Source organism: Protopterus annectens, chromosome 7.part0 (genome assembly GCF_019279795.1).
Source record: "Protopterus annectens isolate FY-2018-M chromosome 7.part0, PAN1.0, whole genome shotgun sequence".
Classification (NCBI taxonomy): domain Eukaryota; kingdom Metazoa; phylum Chordata; order Ceratodontiformes; family Protopteridae; genus Protopterus; species Protopterus annectens.
Window position 1 is genome coordinate 328887210 of NC_056739.1, and position 24634 is coordinate 328911843.

A 24634-nucleotide genomic window follows, 5' to 3' on the forward strand; every position below is an offset into this window, starting at 1 on the left:
TGGCCCAGAGAGGGGTTGTCACAAGTACTATTGGACTGATATAAGCAGAGTCAACTCAGTTCTTCATCTCTCTCTCTTTCATTTTCATTCTTTAGGAACAGTAATTGAAATATAATTCATATACTGCATGAGAATCCCTCGTTTTCTTTAGATGTGCACTTTCCTTAAGCACTCTAACATTTTTTACTCTGGCACCATGATTAGCATGTATAGACTCATTGTAAATGACACATAATCATCCAAAGTCCCTGTCCTCTGCATCTCTGAACTTTATGTCATCTTTTGTGTAATTTTGCTGAGGTCATATAAAACTGCAAAGTTTTAAGTATTACCTCAGATGACATACTACTGAAAGACATGATAAGAAGCAGTTAGTTTAGCATATGATGTGAAGCAGGTTGTCATGAATCACTCAACTCTTCAAGGCAGCCTTTATGGCCTCCTCCTCTTAACTTATCAGAATATCATTGCATTAACACAGCCTTGCAAGTGCTAACTTCCATTTTCTTAGCAGCTCTTTTTAGGAATCTAAGTGCACATAGCATGCTCAGGATGTAATAAATACTACCCGCAGTACATCTTTTTTGTCAGGACAGCAATTAGCATAAAGATATTGTTAAAATGTTACAAGCCTTCCTCCTGAATTCACCTTACAAGGGATGTATAGCAGGATATTAATCACTTCATTCTGGATCAGTTTTACTCTTTTATATACTAAATAAATTGTCATAATGATATAAAACTTTCTTGAGTTAGGTGATGTGGTACTTTCTGAGGAGAAATCTGCAACTGAAAATGTTTTATTTTCTTTCCAAAAAAAGTATTAGGTGATCTTATATTTATAATATCAGGAGTCAGGACAGGTCTATTCAGTGATTTCTAGGCAAGTCTAAATGTTCTCTTTTTTTATGACTTTCTGGTTGCTGCCTTATAAGTGTGGTTCATTTTATGATCGGGAATCAGTAACAGGGCAGCAGAATGATGCAGTGTAGCACTGGGACCTCACAGAAAAAGGTTCTCTGGTTTGAATCTTGGCTGGTGTGCCTTCTGTGAGGAGCCTGAATTTCATCCCTGTGTTCACTTGAATTTTCTCTGTGTACTCTGGTTTCCTCCAGTCTCCAAAAGACATGCTGATTGTCAGCTTTGAATTCTCATAGGTGTACATGCAGTGTATGAATGATATGAAAGAAAGACCAGCCTACCTACTTTCCTTACTTGCTTGGAAAACTCTGTCCACAGAGTCAGTTTAGGAGTTGAATGCAACTTCTGAGCATAGATGGCAGTAGCTGCCACTATTACTACAGATGTATTTGTTTCTGTAGCTACCCTCTCCATTAAAGTTGGGTTTGTGCACAAAGATACCATATCTTTTTGGGAACCAATAAAATGAAAGAATGCCAAAAGGACAACCATTTAGAAAGTGAGGACTCGGATTCCCCTCCCCATAAAGTGGTGATCAAATGATCAAATATCAAGTCTTAAGTGTACAAGGTCCAAGACTGCCATTTATCAGAATATTCCCATTTCTCTGAGGTATGGTGAGCTTTGATTTGGTCTATATACATTTGGGGTGAGGGGACTTGACCCCTTTAAAAAAAGAAGATTAAAGGAGAAGAACGATGTTTAATATTTGCTCTTCTCCCATATTTTGGTCTTTTTATTAGTATTTTGAGACTCATCATTCTGGGTCTTAATATTTCTAGGGAGCCTGCTGTTAAGTCTGAAGCTCTAATGTCCATCTAACAAAGTTACTGAAAAAAACGGTCTTACAGTACAGAAGCTACAGCTGTGTGCTCAGAAGGGGGTGGGAGAAGAATAAGCATTTGTAGCATGAAACACATATCCTAAGGTATAATGGTATTTTTGATAGCTGGTCTGAAAAGGAAGGTACCTCTGAAAAAAAATCCTTACAGACCTTAAGTGAAGCCAAAGGAATGGAATCTTGACCAGCATGGAAATATGAAAATGATATTACAGGAACCTTCTTTAAGGAAGATGAGGAAAGGGACCTGTGAGCCCTTTCAATAACAAATGAAATAGCTTCTGGTTTACAGGAAGCTTCAGTGACCAGTAGCTAAGGCCTAAATGAAAAAGTTCAGAAAGGTGTCATAACATAAGCAGAGTAGGAATTGAAGAGGGGTCAAAATTCTTAGGGGAGGCCAAACATTAAAAAATTTCCACTAGTCAATGTAGACTTTTGTGTAGCATGTCTGTGAGGAGATGATGACAGCTGCCACCCTGAGAATTCCAAGGAGTAACAACTAGTGGAGCTAGAGGTGCCAAACTGTTAACTTCATGCATTGAAGATCAGGGTAAGTCTTCTTGGATGGATAACACACAAGACATCTATATTAAGGAACAGCATGCAGCAGATTATGCTGAATTGTAGGAAACCATACTTGAATGGGCCAATACAAAACAACCAAAATCACTATTGCTAGAGAGACTGGCCTTTCACAAGAACACCATCATTAAAGAGAGGAAGAGGAAGGCATATAAAAGTCCTTTTGGCCAAAGCCGAATAAATACATTCTTACATTTGTCTTTCAGGAAAGAAGTCAATGAGAACATGTGATGTTTAGAATTGGTAGGAGAGGCAGAGAGGACACATATTAGTTAATCCCATAGTTTGTAGATCATTTTCACTGTTGAGGGACTGAGGAGAGTACTCATGGGGATGGAGGATGCTCCTGATTAATCTATCTGCTGGCTGGTTTCTCTGTCCCAGAATGAAGACTTTCAAAAGGAATCTGTGCATATGGGAGATCCACTCCAAGACCTTCATTACTTCTACACATAAGGGAAAACAGTGTGTCCCCTCACTGCCTGTTAATGTACTAGATAACAACTGTATTATCTGAGTGAATAGTGATCATACCTTCTGGAAAACATTTCCAAAGTGCCAGAAGAGACAAAAAAAAAAACAACCCTTATCTCCAGCACAGTGATAAGGGGTACCTGTTTGTAAGTTCATTTTACTGTACACTTACTGCAGTACCCATCCCATCTCAGGCAAGAGACACCAATGGTGACTATTATCTGAGGAGATGGCTTCAGAAAGATTTTGCCCAATAGAATTATAGGTTCATAGGTAAGTACTAGGCTAGCTGCTCCTGTGGGCCAGTTTAAGTCTAGCCAATGTCACTTCCAAAGTTGAGAATGAAACCTGTAGACTCACTTGTGGAGGTCTCATTTGGAAGGTTTTATATTTGCTATCGGTATCCAGTGGCACAGAATGCCGTGACAATCGTATTCTCTGCATCTTTTAGAGAACTCTCATGTCAAACCTTGCATTTGTAAATTTAACGATAAAAGCAGCAATTATCAAAAGCCAAGTCATGTAACAAAAACTGTGGAATCATGGAAAGGTTGTCTGAAACTGTCTCAAGGGGAAAGTATGGTTACTAGAGATCACTGTATGAAAGTCAGAAAATGCACTAGAGTTAAGTTAGATGCTTTCTCATTCATAGTGGTCAGCAAAGATGGGAACGGCTGTAACAGAGCATGAGTCTGCTATGTAAAATTGTCTGTGTTGTGAGCTGGTAGGGGCCAGTCATCTAGACAGAGAAGCACTCCTTCTCTATGCAGCCTCTTGAAAGCAGTGTCTATTACAATGCATTTAATGAATGCTAAGATGAGTCTGAAAGGCAAGGTCCTTAACTAATAAGCAATGGCTACTGCTTAAAACCAGAGGAATCACTTCCTGTTCTTCATGTACAGGTAATGATGACTTCAGATCCCAAAATCTTTCCTGTAATTAAAAATAACATCGAGTAATATTCAGGTCTATATTAGTTTAGTGAAAACTTACTTTGTTGAATGCCTTTTCATTGACCCTTTTTAATCAAACTGTTAAAAAAAGAAACAGTTTCCCAGGCAAAAAAGCTACTCGGCCACCAGGGTAATCGTAAGAAAAATTACACCATTCTAAAAAAAATAATGTGAGAGGCTTTTCCCCCACACCCCCAATGTGGGAGGCAGTGCCCCCCACACACCCTAATTATATAAACCAAACTCAGAGATTGCACTACATTGGGGAAAAGGGTAAATGTGTAACATTGGCCACTTTACATTGATACCAAATGAAGAAGGTATTAGAATGATTAGAGAATATGTCTTGTCTCGACCTGATTTGATAGCTTTTAATATAAATTTGATATCTGCTTTGTTGGAGATTGTTTTATCTAATAATGTCTTCCTATTTCAGGAGCAATTTTTTAATCAAGAGAAAGGTGTGACCATGGGGACTCCCGTGTCCAACACCTATGCAAACTTGGTTATGAATAATTGGGAGAATAAGTCTATTTTTAGTAGTATTGTGAATAAATACATGAATAATGTTTTTTTATAAGCATTTCGTTGATGATTTGTTTTTATTGTGGGAAGGCTCATTGCTAGACTTAAATGATTTTATTACATACTTACAGACTACTATGAGTTTTTTAAGTTTTAAAAAATATATTAGTTATAAGCAAATTAACTTCCTAGATGTGACACTTATAATGGATGCTAAAGGTGAGATACAAATTAAGCTATACACTAAGGAGGTTAAGAAATGCACATATTTTCTGAGACAAAGCATGCATCCATCCTTTATTTTTAATAATATAGCTAAAAATCAAATGTCTAGGATATCGTTATTAAATATGGAAGATGTAAGTGTGAGTAGACGGATGCTATGATACAAGATTTTCATAATAGAGGTTATAAGTATGACACAGTTACTAATGAGAGAGAGCTAGTATTACAAGGTAGGAATACCTCATTAAACTCTATCTTTTCTAAAAAGGTAATGCTTAATAGTAATCCAACCTACAAGATTCTAATATGAATAGAAGAATTAATAGGAATAATTCTAGGAACAGTGGTGGTGGTTATCAAGCTATGTTTACTTATGATCATAACACAATAAAGATTAAGAACATTATTAAGAAACACTGGTCAGTACTTTCACATGTACCTGAGCTCAAAAATCTATACGAGCAAGGATCCTATGTTTGGTTACAAAACATATTTTAATTTAAAAAATAAATTGTGTTACAATGAGCAGACAAGAACTTTAGTGATTTGTATTACAAAAACTGGTACTCATCAGTGTGGTAGATGTACTTTATGTAAATTTATTTATACTGAAAAGTGCATTATTCATCCCTTATATAACAATTGCTTTATATTTAGGGTATATGGTACCTGCAACACCACAAATTTGGTTTATTTAGCAAAGTGCTGTGAATGTACAGCATATTATATAGGTAAGACAAACCAGCACCTTAAGGATAGATTATCTAGTCATATATCAGAAATAAGAAGGAGGGTAGAAATAATGCTTTGCTTAAACATATATAGAGCGCAGATTATAATCATAAGTTTCAGTTTATGATTCTGTGTGTTATTTCTCCTAAATGTCATGGTGGAGACGTAAGGTTATACACTGAAAATGAAGAGAACAAATGGGTTTTGCATTTTAACTCACACTATCCACCAAGTTTGAATGATATATTTAGTATAAAGCCAGTGCTTAAAGTTTTAAGTAATAGAATAACTTAATTTTCAAATGGGTATGTTAAATAAATGTATGTTAAAATTGTATCATACCCCTGTTAATCAGTATATTTTAATTATATCATACCCATTTAAATCAGTACGTTTAATTGTTTAATTGTTTCTTGTCATGTGATTTACTATATATATAATTATTGAACTTATTTTTGGTTGTTATTGCCTGAGGAAGCGTCTTTCTGTACATGAAAGTGGTTAACACTAGCAATATTAAGTTTTTATATGCCTCATGGTTCCTGATTACTTTGTTCGGTTGCACTTTATGTTTTGGTGGATCAGGATTAATAGCTCAGGTTTTGAGTTTTTGTTTTTTTTCTGATCACCTATCTCTACTGGGGATTCTACCACAGACAATATGCTTATAGCCACATGCTTCTCCTCCCTGAAGAGAATCATGCAGGTTTAAACCTCATCACTTCTGCCCCTCTCAACACCCAGGTCCAACAGATGATTGAGACGGTAGTCAAACTTGGGTCACCTGGATCATTAGAAGTGCTTTGTTATCCCTCTACCTTCATAGAGTTGACTTATAGACAAATAAGTTGGTTATAATCATAGACCCGATCATAATCTTCTATATTATACTGCAGCATAAAATACATAACATAATATGTACAGGCATTCTGTGGTAGAAGTTGGTTAAACTCTTTATCGTACAAAACATAGTAAATGAAAATGCAACATGAACTAAATTTCCAGATACTTTCAGAGATATAAAATTAAATAAAACATAAGGAAACTTAAGAACCACCTTTACTTTTCTCTTTCTCTTGACAATGAAACTAGAAATTGTAATCATGATTTAAAGTAATTAGTTGTTACAGCTTAGCCAGTTAGTATTTTGAAAATAATCTATTGTAGTTACTATAAAATGCGCTTCTTAGAGCTTTATCCACTTAAGCTCGTTGGCAAATCTGTAATGTTCTGTGTTGAAAAAATTGCCTTAAGAACTTTAAGTAAGACTAGTTCCACCCACACGTGCAGAAGCATGTGCAATATCACTTTCAAATGACTGCTGAATGTTTTACACTTTCACTCAGCTTGGACTTTTGAGATGAGAAAATAGATGGGGGAAAAATGAGGATATGATATTGGGTGCCAAATCGGGGATGAAGAGGAAGTTTATTAGAGCAAAGGGAGGATAGGTGCTACTACACAAAACTAATTTTATGATATAGTTATACTAACTTAAGTCTAGAATGATGCTTGCATAACAAAATGTTCTACTGAGTTTAAGAGATAACTGTGGGGTACCTCAAGAGTAAGAAAAAACTTCATTTGAACAGCATCTGGACCAAAATTGTATATTTATTTGGCAAATAACAGAATATTGAACAAAAAGATTTTAAAAGTAATAATGGTGTGGGGAACCTTAGCAGTGTAAAATAGTACAACTGCTACCATGAAAAGATGAGATATACTTATTGCTGTCCAGCTATGCATTTAATGAAGGCAGAATTCACTGGCCATTCATTAGAACTCTATATTTACTCTCACGGGAACAATTAGTTTTACAAATACTTTTCTGGCAGGCTTTGCATGCCTTAACTGAAATTTCTGTAGGGACAAGCCCACCTTCCTTTTCACCTCTAGCTTCAGTAATGACTTGCTATTCTGTCTGGACAGTAAGATTTGCACACTGCTGCATACAAAGCACCAACATGGTCGGGGTCACTTTGCACAGGGTCATGCTGATGTCATATGTATGATGACAGTACAACATAGTCTGGGGTCACTTCACACAGGGTTAGACTGATGTGATATGTATGATGTCAGTACAAAATAGTCTGGGGTCGCTTTGCACAGGGCCAGCCTGATGTGGAATGTATGATGTCAATACAACATGGCCTGGAGTCACTTCACACAGGGTCAGGCTGATGTGATATGTATGATGTCAATACAACATGGTCTGGGGTCACTTTGCACAGGGTCAGGCTGATGTGGTATGTATAATGTCAACAGAAAATGGTCTGGGGTCACTTTGCACAGGGTCAGGCTGATGTGATATGTATGATATCAGTACAACATAGTCTGGGGTCACTTCACACAGGGTCAGGCTGATGTGGTATGTATGATGTCAATACAACATGGTCTGGGGTCACTTCACACAGGGCCAGACTGATGTGATATGTATGATGTCAGTACAACATAGTCTGGGGTCACTTTGCACAGGGCCAGCCTGATGTGGAATGTATGATGTCAATACAACATGGTCTGGAGTCACTTCGCACAGGGTTTGGCTGATGTAATATGTATGATGTCAGTACAACATGGTCTGGGGTCACTTCACACAGGGTCAGGCTGATGTGGTACATATGATGTCAGTACAACATGGTCTGGGGTAACTTCTAACAGGGTCAGGCTGATGTGATATGTATGATGTCAGTACAACATAGTCTGGCGTCACTTCACACAGGGTCAGGCTGGTGTGGAATATATGACATCAATACAACATGGTCTGGGGTCTCTTCGCACAGGGTCAGGCTGATGGGGGTATGTATGATGTCAATACAACATGGTCTGGGGTAACTTCGCACAGGGTCAGGCTGATGCAGTATGGATGAAGTCATTAACAATCCAGATTACACACTCTCAAATCAGCTTTAAAGAATCACTCCGTTTTAATTGAGTATAATTGTTTTTCTGATGCTGACCAAAACACTAAAATACCAATCACCACACTCATGACGATTGCATTCTCATTACTTACATAATATATTTTGACAGGAGGCATCTTACTCTGTATGACGATTGCAACCATCAAACACTACTTCTGTCATCTGTTATATTAACTTCACTTTAAATTGTGGTATAAATCTAAGCTGCAGTTTGCATTGTGTTGTAATTATTTTATTACACCTGGATTGTGACTGACAGGGTCAGTAGACTAGCTCACTTTACACAGTTAAACTGAAAATAAATAAATAAATAAATAAATACATGCATAGTATAAATAATATCTACATGAAACAATTCTGTAATATATCGTAGGCACAGATCCAATTTTCTAATCAGCTACTTCAGGCGACTTACAAAACTGTCATCTTGTTCACAGCGAATCAAATGAACCTGGGGTCCTGATTCCAGAATTATACCTGCATGCAAGAACAGAGTACTAAAGTTTTAATAGGTTTCTTGTTTATATTTAAGGTATTAGAATTCAGATATTTAAATAAACCCTTATATTCCTGTGAAGGCTGCCAGCCTAGCTTTGTAGATAATTTTGTCATTTGTAAATATTAATATAAGCCACAGGCTTGTTCTCTTAAATGTAAGAACATTTTGTTAAATGTTAAAAGTCAAAAATGTAACAACAGTCCACTCTGCTGGAAGAAAGCTGATAAGTCAAGCATTGTATGACTGATCTCAAACTCGGAGCCATGGTGTCTGGACCAGCAGATTCTTTCTATTGTTTTGAGACCAGAGTTAATTGCTAGATTTTACATATATAAAGTCTTTAATTTCTGTGGTTTCCTGACCATGTGCAAGATCAAAGATATGTTAAACTGTTAGCCTGGGAACCAGAGAAGAATGATTTAATCTAAAATGAGTCAGCAGTGATGTATTATCAATTTAAAAGACTGTCTCAGAGAGAGAGAGAGCATTTTGGATTTTGTCTAAAGCTAACAACAACTCACCAGTACTCTACTTTTACTCTATATGTAAGTTTATTTAGAACTGTGTGCTCTTAAGAGAAATTGTACTTTACTGTGTGTGTATTTGTTATCCTTCCCAATGTGGACGCCCCTCACTGGTGTTAGTGGTGAGGATTGAGGCTCCTTGTTTACTGGGCCAGTGCATGGGCGTCACAATTCCCATTCAAGATTTAAGTTCAGTAAGTGTTGTAAAATTAGTATCGTTATTAAACTAATTTACATTCTTCAAAATTATTATACTCAGGTGATGTTTAAGGGGTTCTTCAAGACAGCCAAGAAAATGAAGGGGTGGAGAAATGTGTAATAACTGAGTGGGCAGTTTAACATCTTTATAAATTATGAATTAATTTGGTCATTTGGAAAGGTAAACTTTCATAAAAGTTAGAGATAGCTTTGGAGAAGGGACATTTATTTATTTTATATTTGTTTACCAGGAAAGACCGACTGGGCTAATAATAGCTCATTTTCAGCGGATGCCCAGGGAGAAAAGCTCCAGAAACAAAAAGAGAAAAAGAAAATTGTAATATATTCTGAGAATATAAACCTTAGATAAGAATAATAAGTTGCATGCATAGTAACACATAGAATATAAAAGGAAAACAATAAAGAGCAAAAGATTTTACATGATTATACATAGGTTTGAAAATAACAGAATAAGTTATTTGCTTCAGTGGATTAATGGAGAAACTGACTATTAATAATAGCAGTACGTGTATATGCACTACAATTAATGTATGATTTCTAAATGTTAGGCTCAAAAAAGGCATACATCACATGCACCCATCTGCTAGACATGTAGTTAGGAGTATTAGTAAGTTAGATTGGGATTTAGGTGGAGTGGGAGAGTAACTTGCTTGTATGCATTGAAGAGAGAAAAAGAAGAAGTGGGTAGGATGGGGTATGAAAAATCATCCTGTGGTAGTACAGGACCATTGCCAATTGTTGTATAGGTGTTCCATGAGCAGCAGATTAAAATTGGTGGTAGAGATAGTGTTGTTTATGTGTTGGGGTATGGAGTTCCAGGATTTTGCTATATGGTTAGAAAAGAGGGAGTCACCAAAGCTATTATTGGCTTTGGTAACTTTTACTAGCAGTTTGTTGGATGAGCAAAAGGTACAGTAGGTGGAGTATGGTTGGATTAAGTTTTTGAGGGTTGGTTTATAATGGTGTGGGCAACTGCAAGTTGGTTAAATGCTAGTAGGTGTGGTAGTTCAAGCCATCTTAACTGTTTTAAGGCAGTGCAGTGGTGTGAACGGTTTGGAGGTTGGTTGCAAATTTAGCAATTTTGTGATACCAGGCCTCTAGTTTGTTAAGATCAGATTTCCTAAGGTTAGTGAAAATAGGGGAGGCATACATTACGGTAGATAGTAGGTATGCTCTGGCAATGGATTGTCTAGTGGTAGGGGTGAGAAATGTTTTGGATCTATATAACGAACCAAGTTAAATGTGAACCCTTTTTATGGAGAGTGATGTATGTTTGTCATATTTTCATGAGTTTGTTGATAGTGACTCCTAGTAATTTGGTACTCTCAACTGGTTCAATTTTTGTATTGTCGGATGCAATGATGTAGGTTTCTTGGATGTAAAGAGAGAGAGAGAGAGAGAGAGAGAGAAGTGGCCTTGTTGGAGGTATTTGTTTTCCTCAGTTGAGGAATGCCAGTAAGCCAGAACCACAAATAGATTTATGGTAGAGCCAAGGAAGTAGTGTATACACACCATAACAGAGTCTCTCAGATGGGGAACTGGTTAGGATGATATGGGGGAATTGGGAAGGTAGGGAGGGAATCTGCAGGTGGAACTCCTGAAAACCGAGTAGCAATAAGAATATGAAGTGATTAAAAAGTATGGTTAATCAGGTAATGGATGAGAAAAAAGAAGAAGGAATGCAATCAGAGAGTGGGGTGTTACCAAGGCACAATGGTGGCATGTACAGGCAGAAGCACGGCTCAGATGTATAATAAAATAAGAAAATGAAAGAATGCACAGGAAGGTTAACTCAAAAGAGTTACAAAGGACTGGGTAGATGGGAGGGGCTAAGGCAGGGGATAAGATCAAAGTAGAAGAGCAAATGCAGGCAGACGGGTTGAGAGGAGCAAAATGATGGGCAAGGAAGAAGGGGAGACTCATGTTTTAGTGTGGTAACTAAAAGGCCAGTATTAGTGGGCTGGACCAATATTTTGAAGAAAGGAATTGGAATTGGTGTAGAAAGAGGAATGTAGTTCAGGCAAACCTTAGTAGAATTCTGTTTGGCCTTCTGTAGTAATCCCTGGGAAACTCAGAAGGAGTGGCCATTTGGCAGATGGTGGAAGGACGGAGTAGCCTGTGAAGATGGAACAGTATTAAGTAGAAGAACAGTGTTAGGGACAGAATGGCAGCTATATGTTATACAAAGGAAGGAAAAGAGAGAGGTGTGGCAACAGATGGGCTTTCTTTTGAGTTTTATAAAAAAGTAGGAATGGAAATTGGAGATAATTTAGTAACGGTATCCAGTTAGGCGTTGGGTAGTAGCAGACTTCCAACATATATGATGCAAGCCATAGTGGTAGTAGTGTCAAATGGCAAATTGGATCTGGAGAACCCAGGCAACTTTAGCCAATATCATTCCACAATTCGGATGTCAACATCTTTACAAGAGTATTTCCTCCATGCTTAGAATAAATCTTTTTAATCGATGAACACAACACAGGCAGTTTCTTAGTGGGTAATTGTTAGCAGACTACTTAAGAAATTTACTGGATTTTCAGGGTGGTGAAAATAATGAAGCAAAAAGAGGTAAATATTGGAGTACTAGATATCTGAGATAGTCAAACTGGACTTTCTTTTAGAGATATTGAAGAAGGCATGTTTGCTAAGCGTGAAAGAATGATGCTTGCTGTGACTCTAGTTAGGACCATGGCAAACTGGGTCTATATTATATACTCTAAGAGACTTTTCTTCGAACATATAATCATTGACACCTAAAAAGCAAATGCTCTAAAGCGTGAATGGACATGTCCGCAAATTTTTTCCTTGGGGAAAAATTCAGTTGCCCGTTATCTGGAATTGCCCTTTTCACCAGCATAGCGCAATCACTGAGTTGGTATATTTAGTTAGGGGGATGTGGCGTTTTGAAGTTTGTGATTTTTGTGTATGGCCCCATGAATTTTTTCCTTTGGAAAAAAATTCATGGAGGTGGCCATTCGCGCTTTAGAGCATTCACTCTTTAGGTGTCTATAATTATATGTTCGAAGAACAGTCTCTTCGAGCATATAATATAGACCCGGCAAATTGTGGGAACGTCAGACTCAATAAGGCTTAAAGGGAGATACAAGGCATATCTATCCATTTTCCCCAAGCTGATCTCTGTTAGCTATGGAATGGATGGCCTACAGGATAGTACAATATTTAAAGGGACTGGGAGTGTTAGGGATGAGGAATTGTGGATTAAGTCTTCTCCTGTAGTGTGAAGAAATTATACAATGTACTGCAGCTTGTTGACATAGTAAGCAGCAATAAAATCATGTTTGTGAACAACTGTATGCTACTATTAGACATTATGAACAGGGTGTTACCCAAGATTCTTGAAACAGTGTCTAAAGTTCACAGAGGTCACTGGTTTAAAGTACTACATGCAAAAATATTTTGTCATCGTGATGGGTAAAAAAATGGGAGACTGTAGAATTACTACAGTCAAAGGGGGGACAAGTACATGGGTGTTAATAGTTTTCTATCAGTGAAGCAGATGAGAAAGATAAAATAGGAAGACTTGTTCTAGAAAGTTAAGCATGGGGTGTCAGATTAAGGAAACTGAGGTAGAACAGACATGATTAGGGTCCCAATTTTACCAGTCCTCCTTTATTTTTATACCCATATTGCAATTGTGAATCAAGATAAGCAGTGCAGATCCACAGAGTTTGTGCCAGATTTGTTTGAGGCAGAAACGAGAGCCGAACAAGGAAAGACAGGCCTCCGGTAGGGAATGAGATATTGTTATAGGTAGGAAGGAGAGAGGAATAGGGAAAAGCAGACTTAAAGTTGAGAAAGGAATAATAGGAGTGTGATGTCTGATTCCATAAGACATGTTTTACTGATAAATTAAAACCAAAGGCTGAGAGGAACTAGAACATTTCCAACAGAACTAAATTATGTGGGAAAGGGAGTTATGGAACCAACATGGACAGCACTTCTTCAGAATGTAGGAAATGACTGAAATGGGTTTGTTTTGAAGCTGTAGGATGCCCAGTTGAGTGGGAAGGGAGAATCTTTGGAATAGAAGAGAGAAAGTGCTTAAGGTAGAGAATATCAGGCTTCCAGGGTCTAGAAATGAATAGAAATAAGATGCTGTAAAGATATGGTTGTGGTAAGAGGAGGTAAAGTTTTTGCTGACGTGGAGGATTGGCTTGTCTATGAGAGGTTAAAGAGAACGTTAATAAAGCAATGTTAGAGAAAGGAGAGGGGAAACAAGGAAAGGGGCACAAGAATATTGAAAGAAAGGGGTCAGGTAGGGGAAAGTATATCTAAAGAATTCAGGGAGAACATAGAGAAAAAGCTCCCACTCCACAGCAAATAATGTATCTTCCTGTCTCCTTAAATCAACAGTTATAGAATGGATGTGGATCTATAAATTGCCCTTTGGGCTTAGAGGAAACAAATAGTGAGATTTACTTTGGCTAGGCTGCTAGTAATTTATTAGACTGATTACCTAATAACAGCCTATGAATCTATTATCCTATAAAGAGGACTAAGAGATTGTATATAGTTGGAGGAAGAAGAAGAAGAAGAACGGGGACAAGAGGATGCAGCAGGGTGGGAGGTGAGCTGGCATATGTGTAATTGAGTGAGAAAGGTCCAATAGGGAGTCTTCAAAAAAGATTGATTCATAGGTAGTTTTTATATGGCAGTAAAGGTAAACAGAGAGGGTTAGGGAGATCCATATGCATGTTAGGGATGTGGAGTAGAGTAAGGAGATTATTTATGCATGTGGTGGGAATATACAGAGGTCACAGAGCTGTGGAGTATACTGGACAGATTATGGGAGAAGCCTTTTGCCAAAACAGCAGAGAGAAGTTGCTGGTTCTGCCTCTTTGGGGTGAATAATGGAAATAGTGTGTGGTAGAGAAAGTAGAGAACTGAGCTGCTGCTATCAGTGGGATGGGTGAGGGGTGATATTACAAAGCACTGTGAAATACCAGGAATGGTAGTGATGACCGAGGATATGTACAAGGAATGGGTGTGGAGTACAGGCCGGACTGCCTAAGGATATGGGTTGAGAAAGAGGCTTTTGTTGTACTTGGTTTCTTGTCTATGGAAGGCAGTAATTTAGAATCAAGGGATGAAGAAACAGGAGCAAAAAACTGAGGACAGATGTAAAAGGAACCTATTGGAGTTGAAATAAAAGACCTGGTGGCAATGAAGGACAGACAGTTAACAGACACTGTCCTCACCTTTTAGAGACAAATGTGGTTAATACTTGTGTAAAACATGGTTAGTATATGTGTAAAATGTGGTTAGTTTATGTGTAAAGGGTAGAGATATGCGTTGTTGATTAAGTTTTTTACTCTTATACTTGTAAATTTTGTGTACAGTATTTTTTTCTTCTACATAATTGTAGCAGCATGAGGTAAGGAGCAGTCTGGTATATTTGGAGGGATGTAATTTTGAAAAATGCAGTCTAAAAGGTGCAGAAAAAATAAATTTATGCATTTAAACACTAAGAGAATTTGATGCAAATAATTGTCTTTTAAGTGTTCTCTGTATAACTTATTTTATTTATTGTAGGTTTTGCATCTGCTTACATCACTATATATGTTTGTGGGGTTTCTATTGAATCATGAATGTATCCATAAATTGAAATTCAGTACATTTGTTACAATCTACTGAGTCCTAACTAAATCACTGAACACATGGAACAACATAAAACAATGTTTCTGCAGAGGGAAGGTCCCCTGTACCTCCTCAAAACTGATTCTCTAAATATAGTAACTCCAGTATCGCATAGCAGTGGAGGAAACTACAAATCCCATAAGCCCATCATCATTGTTTTGCAATCCCTGCAATCATCAACACCTGCCACATTAACAGAGAACACGCTGTGCCCTCCTGCACCCCACATCTCTAAATATACTGAGTATGCACAACAGTGAGGATAAGCTCAGACCTTTGTACTGACATCCAGTCTGAATGAAAGCCACATTTAAAGTAATGCTTCTGGCTAAAATGAGCTAGCTCTCTCTCTCTCTCTCTCTCTCTCTCTCTCTCTCTCTCTCTCTCAGTACTGAACATGGAAGGCAATGTGCTGAGACACTGTGAGGCACTTTGCTTGTACTTCAGTCTGTTTAATATATTAATGGCATCTTATATAATTTTACTTTGTTCTGTGTTTTAGAATGTTTGCATTTATTTCTTGTTGCTGCTGCATTTCTGTCATGTATTCAGCAGATAGTGCTTGCCTTTTTTAAATGTGTGGACATAACTGCCATTTCTTCCCTGTTTTAGTGACATGGAGTGGCAGAAAGCGAAGAAGGAGAGGAAAGCAGCTACCATGGCACGTCACTATGTTGACCCCCCAGACGGAGGATGGGGCTGGATGATTGTGGTCCATTTCTTTCTGGTAAACAAAATATGTTAATACAAATATATGACAGCTCTAGGGGAACAAAGCAAGAAACTGGCTGCAGTGAGAATCACAGGAGTATTGATTAGACTCCTAATTATCAGTTATAGCAAACAGAGAATACATTGCCCCAGGCTACTCATTATAACTGAAGTGGTACATTCATACAGTTACTATACTGTGGTGTGAGAGAAGAAATTTTAATTATTTACATTTTTTATTGTTGTCAGATCTGGAAAATAATGGATATATTTTTTTCTTTTTTTAGTCTCATTTTATGGGAAGGTTGTGGATGTTGTTATTAGGACTAGTAAATGAATGACATTATAGTTCTTGTTATTACAACATGGAATGTTAACTTAGACATTTTAACTAAAAACATTAATTTTAAATATTTTACTAAAATTATCCATTTAGATTCTTCACTTGCATTTGCTTATTTAATTCCATAAAGATTATGAATAATAACTCATTTGAGGCCACCAAAACTACAGCAAACACATCCATTTATTAATACAATGTAATTCTGCAGCTAATTCTATTCTATCAAGAACTCTGGTCTGCTTATAACTGCACTGTTTCCTTTAAATTAGCTAGGTGCTTGCAGTTGGCCAATCAGCTCATGAATTTATCAGGACTGATTAATTTGCATTTTTTATAAGTAACAGTATGAATCCAATACTTATCCCTTTCTGTATATGACATAATTTTCAGTTTTTCAAGAAATTACTCAAAATACCATTTATTGAGTACATCTTAACCTTGCTTTGTGAAACCATCTTGATCTATAATAATTACCATATACAGCAGATTGCATAGAATTAATGATTTAAAGATTTATTTTGCATAATTTTATTTATGTTGTTTTTCAGTAGAATCTACCATTGGCATCTAACAGCATGGCTACCAGCCACCGGCATCCTGCCCTTAAGAATTCAAATAAATCTAGCCAGTGATACCAAAATGAATACTCCCCAATCAGGCACAAGGATAATAAGAGAGAAAGACCATTTCTCATATTAAGTGGATGCCAAGACTTTACTTGTCTAGAGGATACATGCATTCAGTTATACATATAAAAGTAACAGCATATGTATACTTCCACAAGCATATCCAGTGTTATAGCACCAGATACCCACTCCTCCCTCTAAAATGAATAACAGAGGGCTTAGAATACTGCTAGGATCAGTTGTACTTCTGTTAGCAATAGTGTAGTTAGGAACAAAATACTAATATTGCTAACCAGCTGGTGGCATGGAGGGATAAAGCCTTTACTACACTGCAGGTGACCTGAGTTCAAAGAGTGACTTGGATGTCTGTAGGAGCTGGTAGGGAGGATGGCATGAGTGGGCACTGCCAGCTCATATGTCCCAGGAGGAAGGTGGTAGCTCTGGTTACTTAGTGGCGTTTGAGTCAGCAGAGCTGTACTGTCATTATGGTTAGCACCAATGATGTCAAAGGGAATCCAGAGTGTGGAGCCATGCTTTCTCTCAGGGGAGAGCAGGAGCAGGCTTGGAGGCACTATCAAAGGGGAGGAAGGGTTGCTCCCAAAAGGGAGAAGGTAGGCCACGTCTCAGAACTAGCAAGCTGGCCAATTCCCTACCACTTGACTCTTGCCAGGGAACTGAAGGGCTGACTGGGACTCCTGGGAGGGAATGAATGGGACATAGGGCTTATGCCCAGTATGGGAATGTCTGTCTCGCATGTTCCCAGATCAAATGTGCCATTTGATTTAAGAGCTCTTCAACTTTTAGTTTAACATTTGTATAAGAGATCACATCAAAACAGAGTTATAGCCTACTACAAATAGCCATTTTTACTAGCTAGCATTTAGAAGTAACTCAATGAGGCAACAAAATATACAGTTTTATAGGTTTTCAAGAGAATGAAAGCACTAAGATAGGTTATAGCTACTAAAAATAAAGTAAATAGATAAAAGAAAACAGTTGCATTGACCATACAATACCTTTGCACATTGCTGCAGTAATTGGTGTATCTATTGCATAGCTTGTGTTTCTTTAGTTCTCAGTTGTCATGTTTCTGTGCAGGGGTCTACATTTTTTTCTTATATTTGAGGGACTGCTGCAGGTGAATTGACGATCCTCTAAATTGTCAGCAGTTATGTGTATGTGTCACATGAGTGAGAGTGTGTGTGTGTGTGTGTGTGTGTGAGTGTGTGTGTGTGTGTGTGTGTGTGTGTGTGTGTGTGTGTGTGTGTGTGTGTGTGTGTGTGTGTGTGTGTGTGTGTGTGTGTGTGTGTGTGTGTGTGTGTGTGTGTGTGTGTGTGTGTGTGTGTGTGTGTGCGTGCGCGCGGGGGTGGGGCATCCTGTAATGAGCTGGCATCCTGTACAGGGTGAGCTTCTGTGCCTTGCATCCACTGGCTGCTAGAATGGGCTCAGGCTGCACTGTGAACCTGCATTGGTTTAAGCTGGCAGTCAGAAAATGAATGAATGAATGAATGAATGAATGAATGAATGAATGAATGAATGACTATGGTAATTGCCTATTTCTTATCAATTTTTTCTCATGGTGGTGGAAAACAAATTTAGAAACATTATGGATTTTTAAATGATTATGATGTTGTGGGTTCCCTTAAATGACTTGCAACAAAACAGAAAATAGTTATCAATGTTTTTTCTAGGCTGGAACCAATGTTACTTGGTCTTATCCAGCTAATCAGCCATAATATAACTATCTTCTGAGAGGGTTTTACTATACTTTGGGGTAGAGAAACAACAAAATAGATCTGTATGCATTTATGTGCACTATCCAGCATGCACATATAAAGGTCTAAATGAGCTCTTTTGGCTGTAGAGCCTTCATTTATAGTAACTTTTTTGAGTTGCATGACTTCAAACAAACACTGGTGCAACAGACATCATCTCTGCCATTTTTAAAGCACACTGCACTCCAAGCAGTATTCCTCATCCACTTTAAAGCCAAGGCCATGTTCTGGTTTATTAAAACGGTAGTGAATGCAGTTAGAAACACAGATGGAGACTCAAGCAGATTGAAGAATTCATGTTTCTTGTCTTTGTAAAAATGATAACATGATCAAGTATTCTGGCCAAAATGGAAGCTACAGAATGTTTACCGTGTTCTGCCAATAGAGAGTTTTATTTTATGGCATATTATTAAAAGTTGAAGGTGCTGCATTATAGAGAATTCAAGCATGAGTTTCATGACTACAGTCTTCTCAATTTCAGTTAGATTCCTTATATTAAAATGTGCAGATACATAATTTGCATACAGAACAGACTGTTTAGAAATGTAGCTAGGCGTGCAATTGATTCTCACTCTGTATGAATTTATCTTTTGTGACTTGTCTGAAAAGTATCTCTGCTCAGAACTGTATTTCAGTCAGTCTTTCTTTGGAATTGTATAATACATTTAACAGTACAAAGATTTTACAACTAGCTTCAGATCTGTCTCCAAGTGACTTATCTCAGAATGCCCTATCTATGCATTCATCGATCCTGATCTCATCGATGTGATCAGAGTATCACCATGTTGCTTCACTCATTTTCAATTCTATATTTGTTGATCAAATGCAACATTACAATTTCTGACCATACGTTCAATTAATTGGTATGAGAATTATTTCCTGACATATGAAGTATACCCTGCTACAGGTGTAGGCCACATATCCAATTCCTTGTGGATAATTTCAGTATACAAAGTATAATTTCTGCAACACTGAAAACACAAGTCTAGCAATGGTGGTTACCTTTAACGATATTTGGTAGACTAGGCATAACAGATGCCAGAAATAAAGTTATGAGCAGTAGACGTAGGTTAGTGATTGTGAAATGATAGTTACTAATGTATAAGCCTGCCTTTTTCATTTTTTATACCAGTGTATTTCATTAGCAGAACATTCATTTCTTATTTAGATATATACATCTAAAGGTTGAGTTAATATTACTATTACAATTTTTTAGTCTTGGAAGGTTTAGATAATGAAATCAATGAATATATGATAAATAATAATGGAGAAATAGATGAATAATGTTATAAAAGTCACTAAAAGTCTTTTATTTGAGAAACTTAAAACATTGTTAATAAACATGAAATAATAGGATAATGAACTTCATAGAATACGAAATGTATTACAACAGACAACAGCAAGAAATATTAAACTGCAACATTACTATTGCTTTAGAAAGGGTTAAATTATGAGCATATTCAACAATACCAAAAGATATTCATAGATTAGCAAATAGATCAAAAATTAAATCCAAATCCCATCAGATATTTTTTTTATATTCCATGCATTAAGAAAAAAGTCAGATACAGATGAAATTATTTCCGCTTTTAAAAGAATACTATGAAGAAATCAACAAAATAGACAGGGAGAAATTGATAAAAAATAAACGTATTCCTTTTTGAATAAACTCTGTACCCATGAACTACCACGTAGGCAGCAATCTACTTAACACCGAATGCGTGATAAGAGACCTTGGGACCCAGGTGGACAGTAGTCTCTCCTTTGATAGTCACATTGCCACAGTAGTCAGGAAGTCCTTTTACGTGGCACACCTCATCATAAAAGGGTTCTCGTCCAGGAAAAAAGAGGTCATCGTTACCCTCTACTCATCACTCATTAGACCCATTATAGAGTACAATGCCCCTTTTGGAATGTACCTCACAAGACATCTGCAGCAGCTGGAAAGGCCACAGAAGTACCTCACAAAGAGGATTACTGGACTCAAACAAATGCCCTACACTGACCGCCTCAAAAACTCCAGCTTTACTCCATAGCATATCGCCTACTCAGAGGTGATCTCTGCCTAACATATAAAGCTATGTCAAACCCAGAGCTGTTGGACATGCTACACCTAAAGAAATCCCAATCCCTCAGAGCTACACGCTCTGGGGACCTAAACCTTGTCACCACAATAAACAGGACATGCTGGAGGGATAGATTCCTATCCCAGAGACTTCCCATACTCTGGAACAGGCTACCCATCTATGTCAAGCAAAGTTCTTCATTAGCACTCTTCAAGAAAAATCTTGATGAGTGGATGGGAAATAGGAAATACACCCCGGGGATCACTTCTGTGTCTCTGCTCGTCAGTGGCACAGGAAAATAACTTTCTTGGGTGGCGTAAACCAGGGAACCTTGTTGGCTAGGCTTGCATAGGCCCTTGGGCCGATAGCCTAGTACCTACCTATAAACCTATGAAGTACTTTATGAACAAGAGAGAGTACTGTCAAAACTGATAACAACATTAGAAGTCAAATAGAAAATTAAGAAATTAAAACACAATAAATCCCAGAATTTAGGAGGAATTATTCCAGTAATATATAAATCATTACCGTAGGAAATATTACAGCTATTAAAAAATTCTCACATACAAAACACTCAATCCCACATTAAGGAAATATTCAGTAATCAAGCCTTTATTAAAAAAGGGTAAATCCAGACATATGCATTTCATATAGACCTATTTCATTACTCAGCACAGATTATAAAATGCTCATTATATCTAGCAGATTAAAAATGTTCTTTCATTTTTAATAGCCAGAGCCCAAACTATGTTCATACTAAATAATCAGGAATTGAATCACATAGGAACAGTCATACAGTCACAATAGCAATAGATTATGTGAATAGTAGTAATCAAAATTTAGAAATTCTTAATTTAGATTTTAAAAATGCATTTGATGTGGTAAACAAATTTATAGTTATCCTGATAAATTTATAGAATTGTTAAGCCACACACACACACACACACACACACTCACACATATATATGTAAATATGATTCCTCTTTATACGGATCTTACTAGACATAAGGAGGTGGTGGTGTTTTCTCATGCCATTAAGATAGAATGGCAGGACTGTGAGGCACTGTCATCTAACACACCTTCTGTAACAGAGCTACTTTTATGTTTCCCTGACTGAGCCTCATTTATGTGTCTGTCAGAGCTTATTCTATGCTATAAATAGCTGTTAGCTACTTTCAGCAAAAGAAAGTAGGTAAATCACAGGCTTTTGTAAAGGGATACTTTTGTAGTTCTAAAAGAACTGACAGACCTTCTCCACACTGTCATGTTGAGGTCTGAAAACTCTCACTGCAGTAAATGATCTTTGCTCTATCATGTACAGGTGATAAGTAGTAGGACTCCAAAGTAAGTCTATCTGCTACATTCCAATGCCTTCAGTGGGAAGTTTTTATCTCTCTCTCATGAATGATGCAGAATTAAAATGTGCTTTACTACTTCCTTAATTATTTCTATCATGTTCACCCACCTTTTTAGTATTTCTTATTTATTTATACCTTAGTAATCAGGAAAGTGAACTGGTCCCAGGACCATTTTCAGCCATGACTCAGGCTACATTGGCAAAGATAATAAAAAATAAGTAATAAATGCACTTAGGAATACAAGGAAAGACAGTGAATAGGTAAAACTTTAAATAGCATTTACAAGAATGCATACATTGATAATGCTTAACTACACTATGTTAACTTTATTATAAATATTAAATTGTATGCACCCATATTGTGTATATATATATATATATATATATATATATATATATATATATATATATATATATATATATAATATAAAGGCAATGCCTTTTCTTTTACAACAGTTCGTTTTACATGCTTTTTTGTATTCCGTGGACTACTACTGTGTGATGTTTAGAGTGCTCGTTTTTGTTTTTGTTGAATTGCTTTTACATTGCACAGCGACCGTTGTCTTCAAGTCTGTTCGTAGTTCCCATTTTTGTAAGGGTATTGGGTAGGGATTTTAGTATGTGTGAGTGTGTGTAGTGGTGGGTTTTATGTTTTTGTGTGTTTAGTGCGACCTCAGAGTTAGTATATAAAAGTAGCAGGGGTGTGGTGGGCGCAGCCCCCCACATGGGGATGCAGAGGGGCTTGCCCCCCTGCTTATAGGTAGGGTAGGTGTGTTTGTATGTTATGTTGTGTTTGTTGTTTTGTTTCTTGTAGTGTAGTTTGGTAGGTGTATGTGTGTTTGTGTGGTGGTGTGTGTATGCATATGGTCGCGATTTTGATTTTTGCGGTTGTGGGTTTTTGGTTACGTGGATTTTCAGCTATACAGTCTCGAGATACTGAAATTCGATATTTCAGTATTTCAAGATTGTATAGTGACTATATATATATATATATATATATATATATATATATATATATATATATATATATACACACACACACACACACACACACACACACACACACACACACACACACACACACACACACACACATAAAGTACATGTGTATAAAAACATGCGTGCATGTGTATTTGTGTATAAAATGGAGAAGTATGTCTGTTTGCCCCACTCACTAGGCTAAATAAGGTGAATGGTCAGCTGCCTGTCGGGTGCCAGGATTCACCACATAATCCATCCACTTGGGTCTCTCCACAGCAAGTACAAATATGACTACGTCATTGTACATGTTGGTGTGAATGACCTAAGATGTACCTCCCTGGACTACATGAAAAGCGACATGGAGGAGCTCTTTGATCTTGTAACCCAGTCAGGTATGACCCTAGCCTTGAGTAGCATCCTACCATCACCAAGAATGATACCACAGTAGAAGCAGAAAATAATTGACTTCAACAACTGGCTACGTTTTTGTTGTCATGCAAAGGGGATCCAGTATCTGTCTGCCTGGGATGACATGATAGCCAGACCTTGATGCTTTGCCAGAGACGGCCTGCATCTGTCACTCCTGGGATTCCAGATACTGGCCAAGATCCTTGCCACCTCTATAGGCCTTTTTTAGGCAATGCCCTGAACATAAATTTACCACCATAACATCTGCTAGCAAACACATCCTAAGGGTTATACTACTCATCGCTAGAAGTCTAAGCCTCAAAATTCACTCGCTCGAGTTACTCTTCGAACTGGAGAACATTGACATCTGTGCAGTAACAGAGACATGGTTCAAGGCTCATGAGAGCACCCCTGCGCTACCAGGTTACAATGCATATCACACCTTTCAGCCCCCAAATCTAAACCAAAGCCCTAAGGGATGTGATGACCAAACACCCAAAGGCAGAGGTGTATCCATCTACATAAAAGATACACACACCTCCAGACTTGTTGCCCAACATAACGCATCAGAAATACTTCAGGTACAGTTAACACTGGAGAAAACTGCAGTCCATGTTGTAGCCTGCTACAGATCCCCCACAGTGTCCCAAGACTCCCACTCTGCATTCCTGGACACTCTGGAAAACATCAAACTTCAGCCTAATACCCTTATACAGGGGGGCTTTAACTACCCATCCATTAGTTGGAACAACTACTCCTGCTCCAACTCTTTTGCCCAGTGTTTCCTGGAATTCATCAACTCCAATGCCTTGGACCAACTCATCCTCACCCCCACTAGGGGAAATAACATTCTTGACCTAGTCATTACAAACATGGGAGACCGCTGCTCTACTCCTATGATAAACCCCTCCCTGGTTCGATCTGACCACAAGTTAATCACCATTGATATCTAAATCCTGCCCCTACCCCAGAAAAAGGAAACCACAGTGAAAAACTTCTCCAAAGCTAACTTTGAGCATCTAAGGACAGAAGTGGCAAGCTTCACATCATCAATAGAAATAGGGAATGGGAGTATGGCTGCTGAATTATACACCAAGGCACTGTATGAGCACCTACACAATTGCATAGCTAGGGCCATACCAAACAGAACCAAGATGCTCTCCTCTAAAAAAAGGAAGCCAGCCTGGTGGACCTCTGCCATTAACAAACTCTACAACAGAAGGAAAAAACTGTTGTAAAGAAGGGTAAAGTCTGATGACTGGAAAACTTCCCTCAGAAATTTCAGTAAAA

The 24634-nt window shown here is 37.6% G+C and overlaps 1 protein-coding gene across 6 annotated transcripts in view; it reads left to right on the top strand.

Annotated features, from left to right (window-relative positions):
- SLC16A4 (solute carrier family 16 member 4) overlaps positions 1 to 24634 on the top strand; it is a 439791-nt gene that overhangs the window by 113566 nt on the left and 301591 nt on the right. For 4 of the 6 annotated variants that reach the window (XM_044076900.1, XM_044076896.1, XM_044076894.1 and 1 more), the window contains one exon: positions 15690 to 15804. In XM_044076900.1, the coding sequence (XP_043932835.1) occupies positions 15690 to 15804 (115 nt within the window). Of the gene's footprint in view, positions 1 to 15286; positions 15393 to 15478; positions 15500 to 15689; positions 15805 to 24634 lie in introns of those variants that run through there. The other 2 variants (XM_044076895.1, XM_044076897.1) reach the window with 2 other exon arrangements.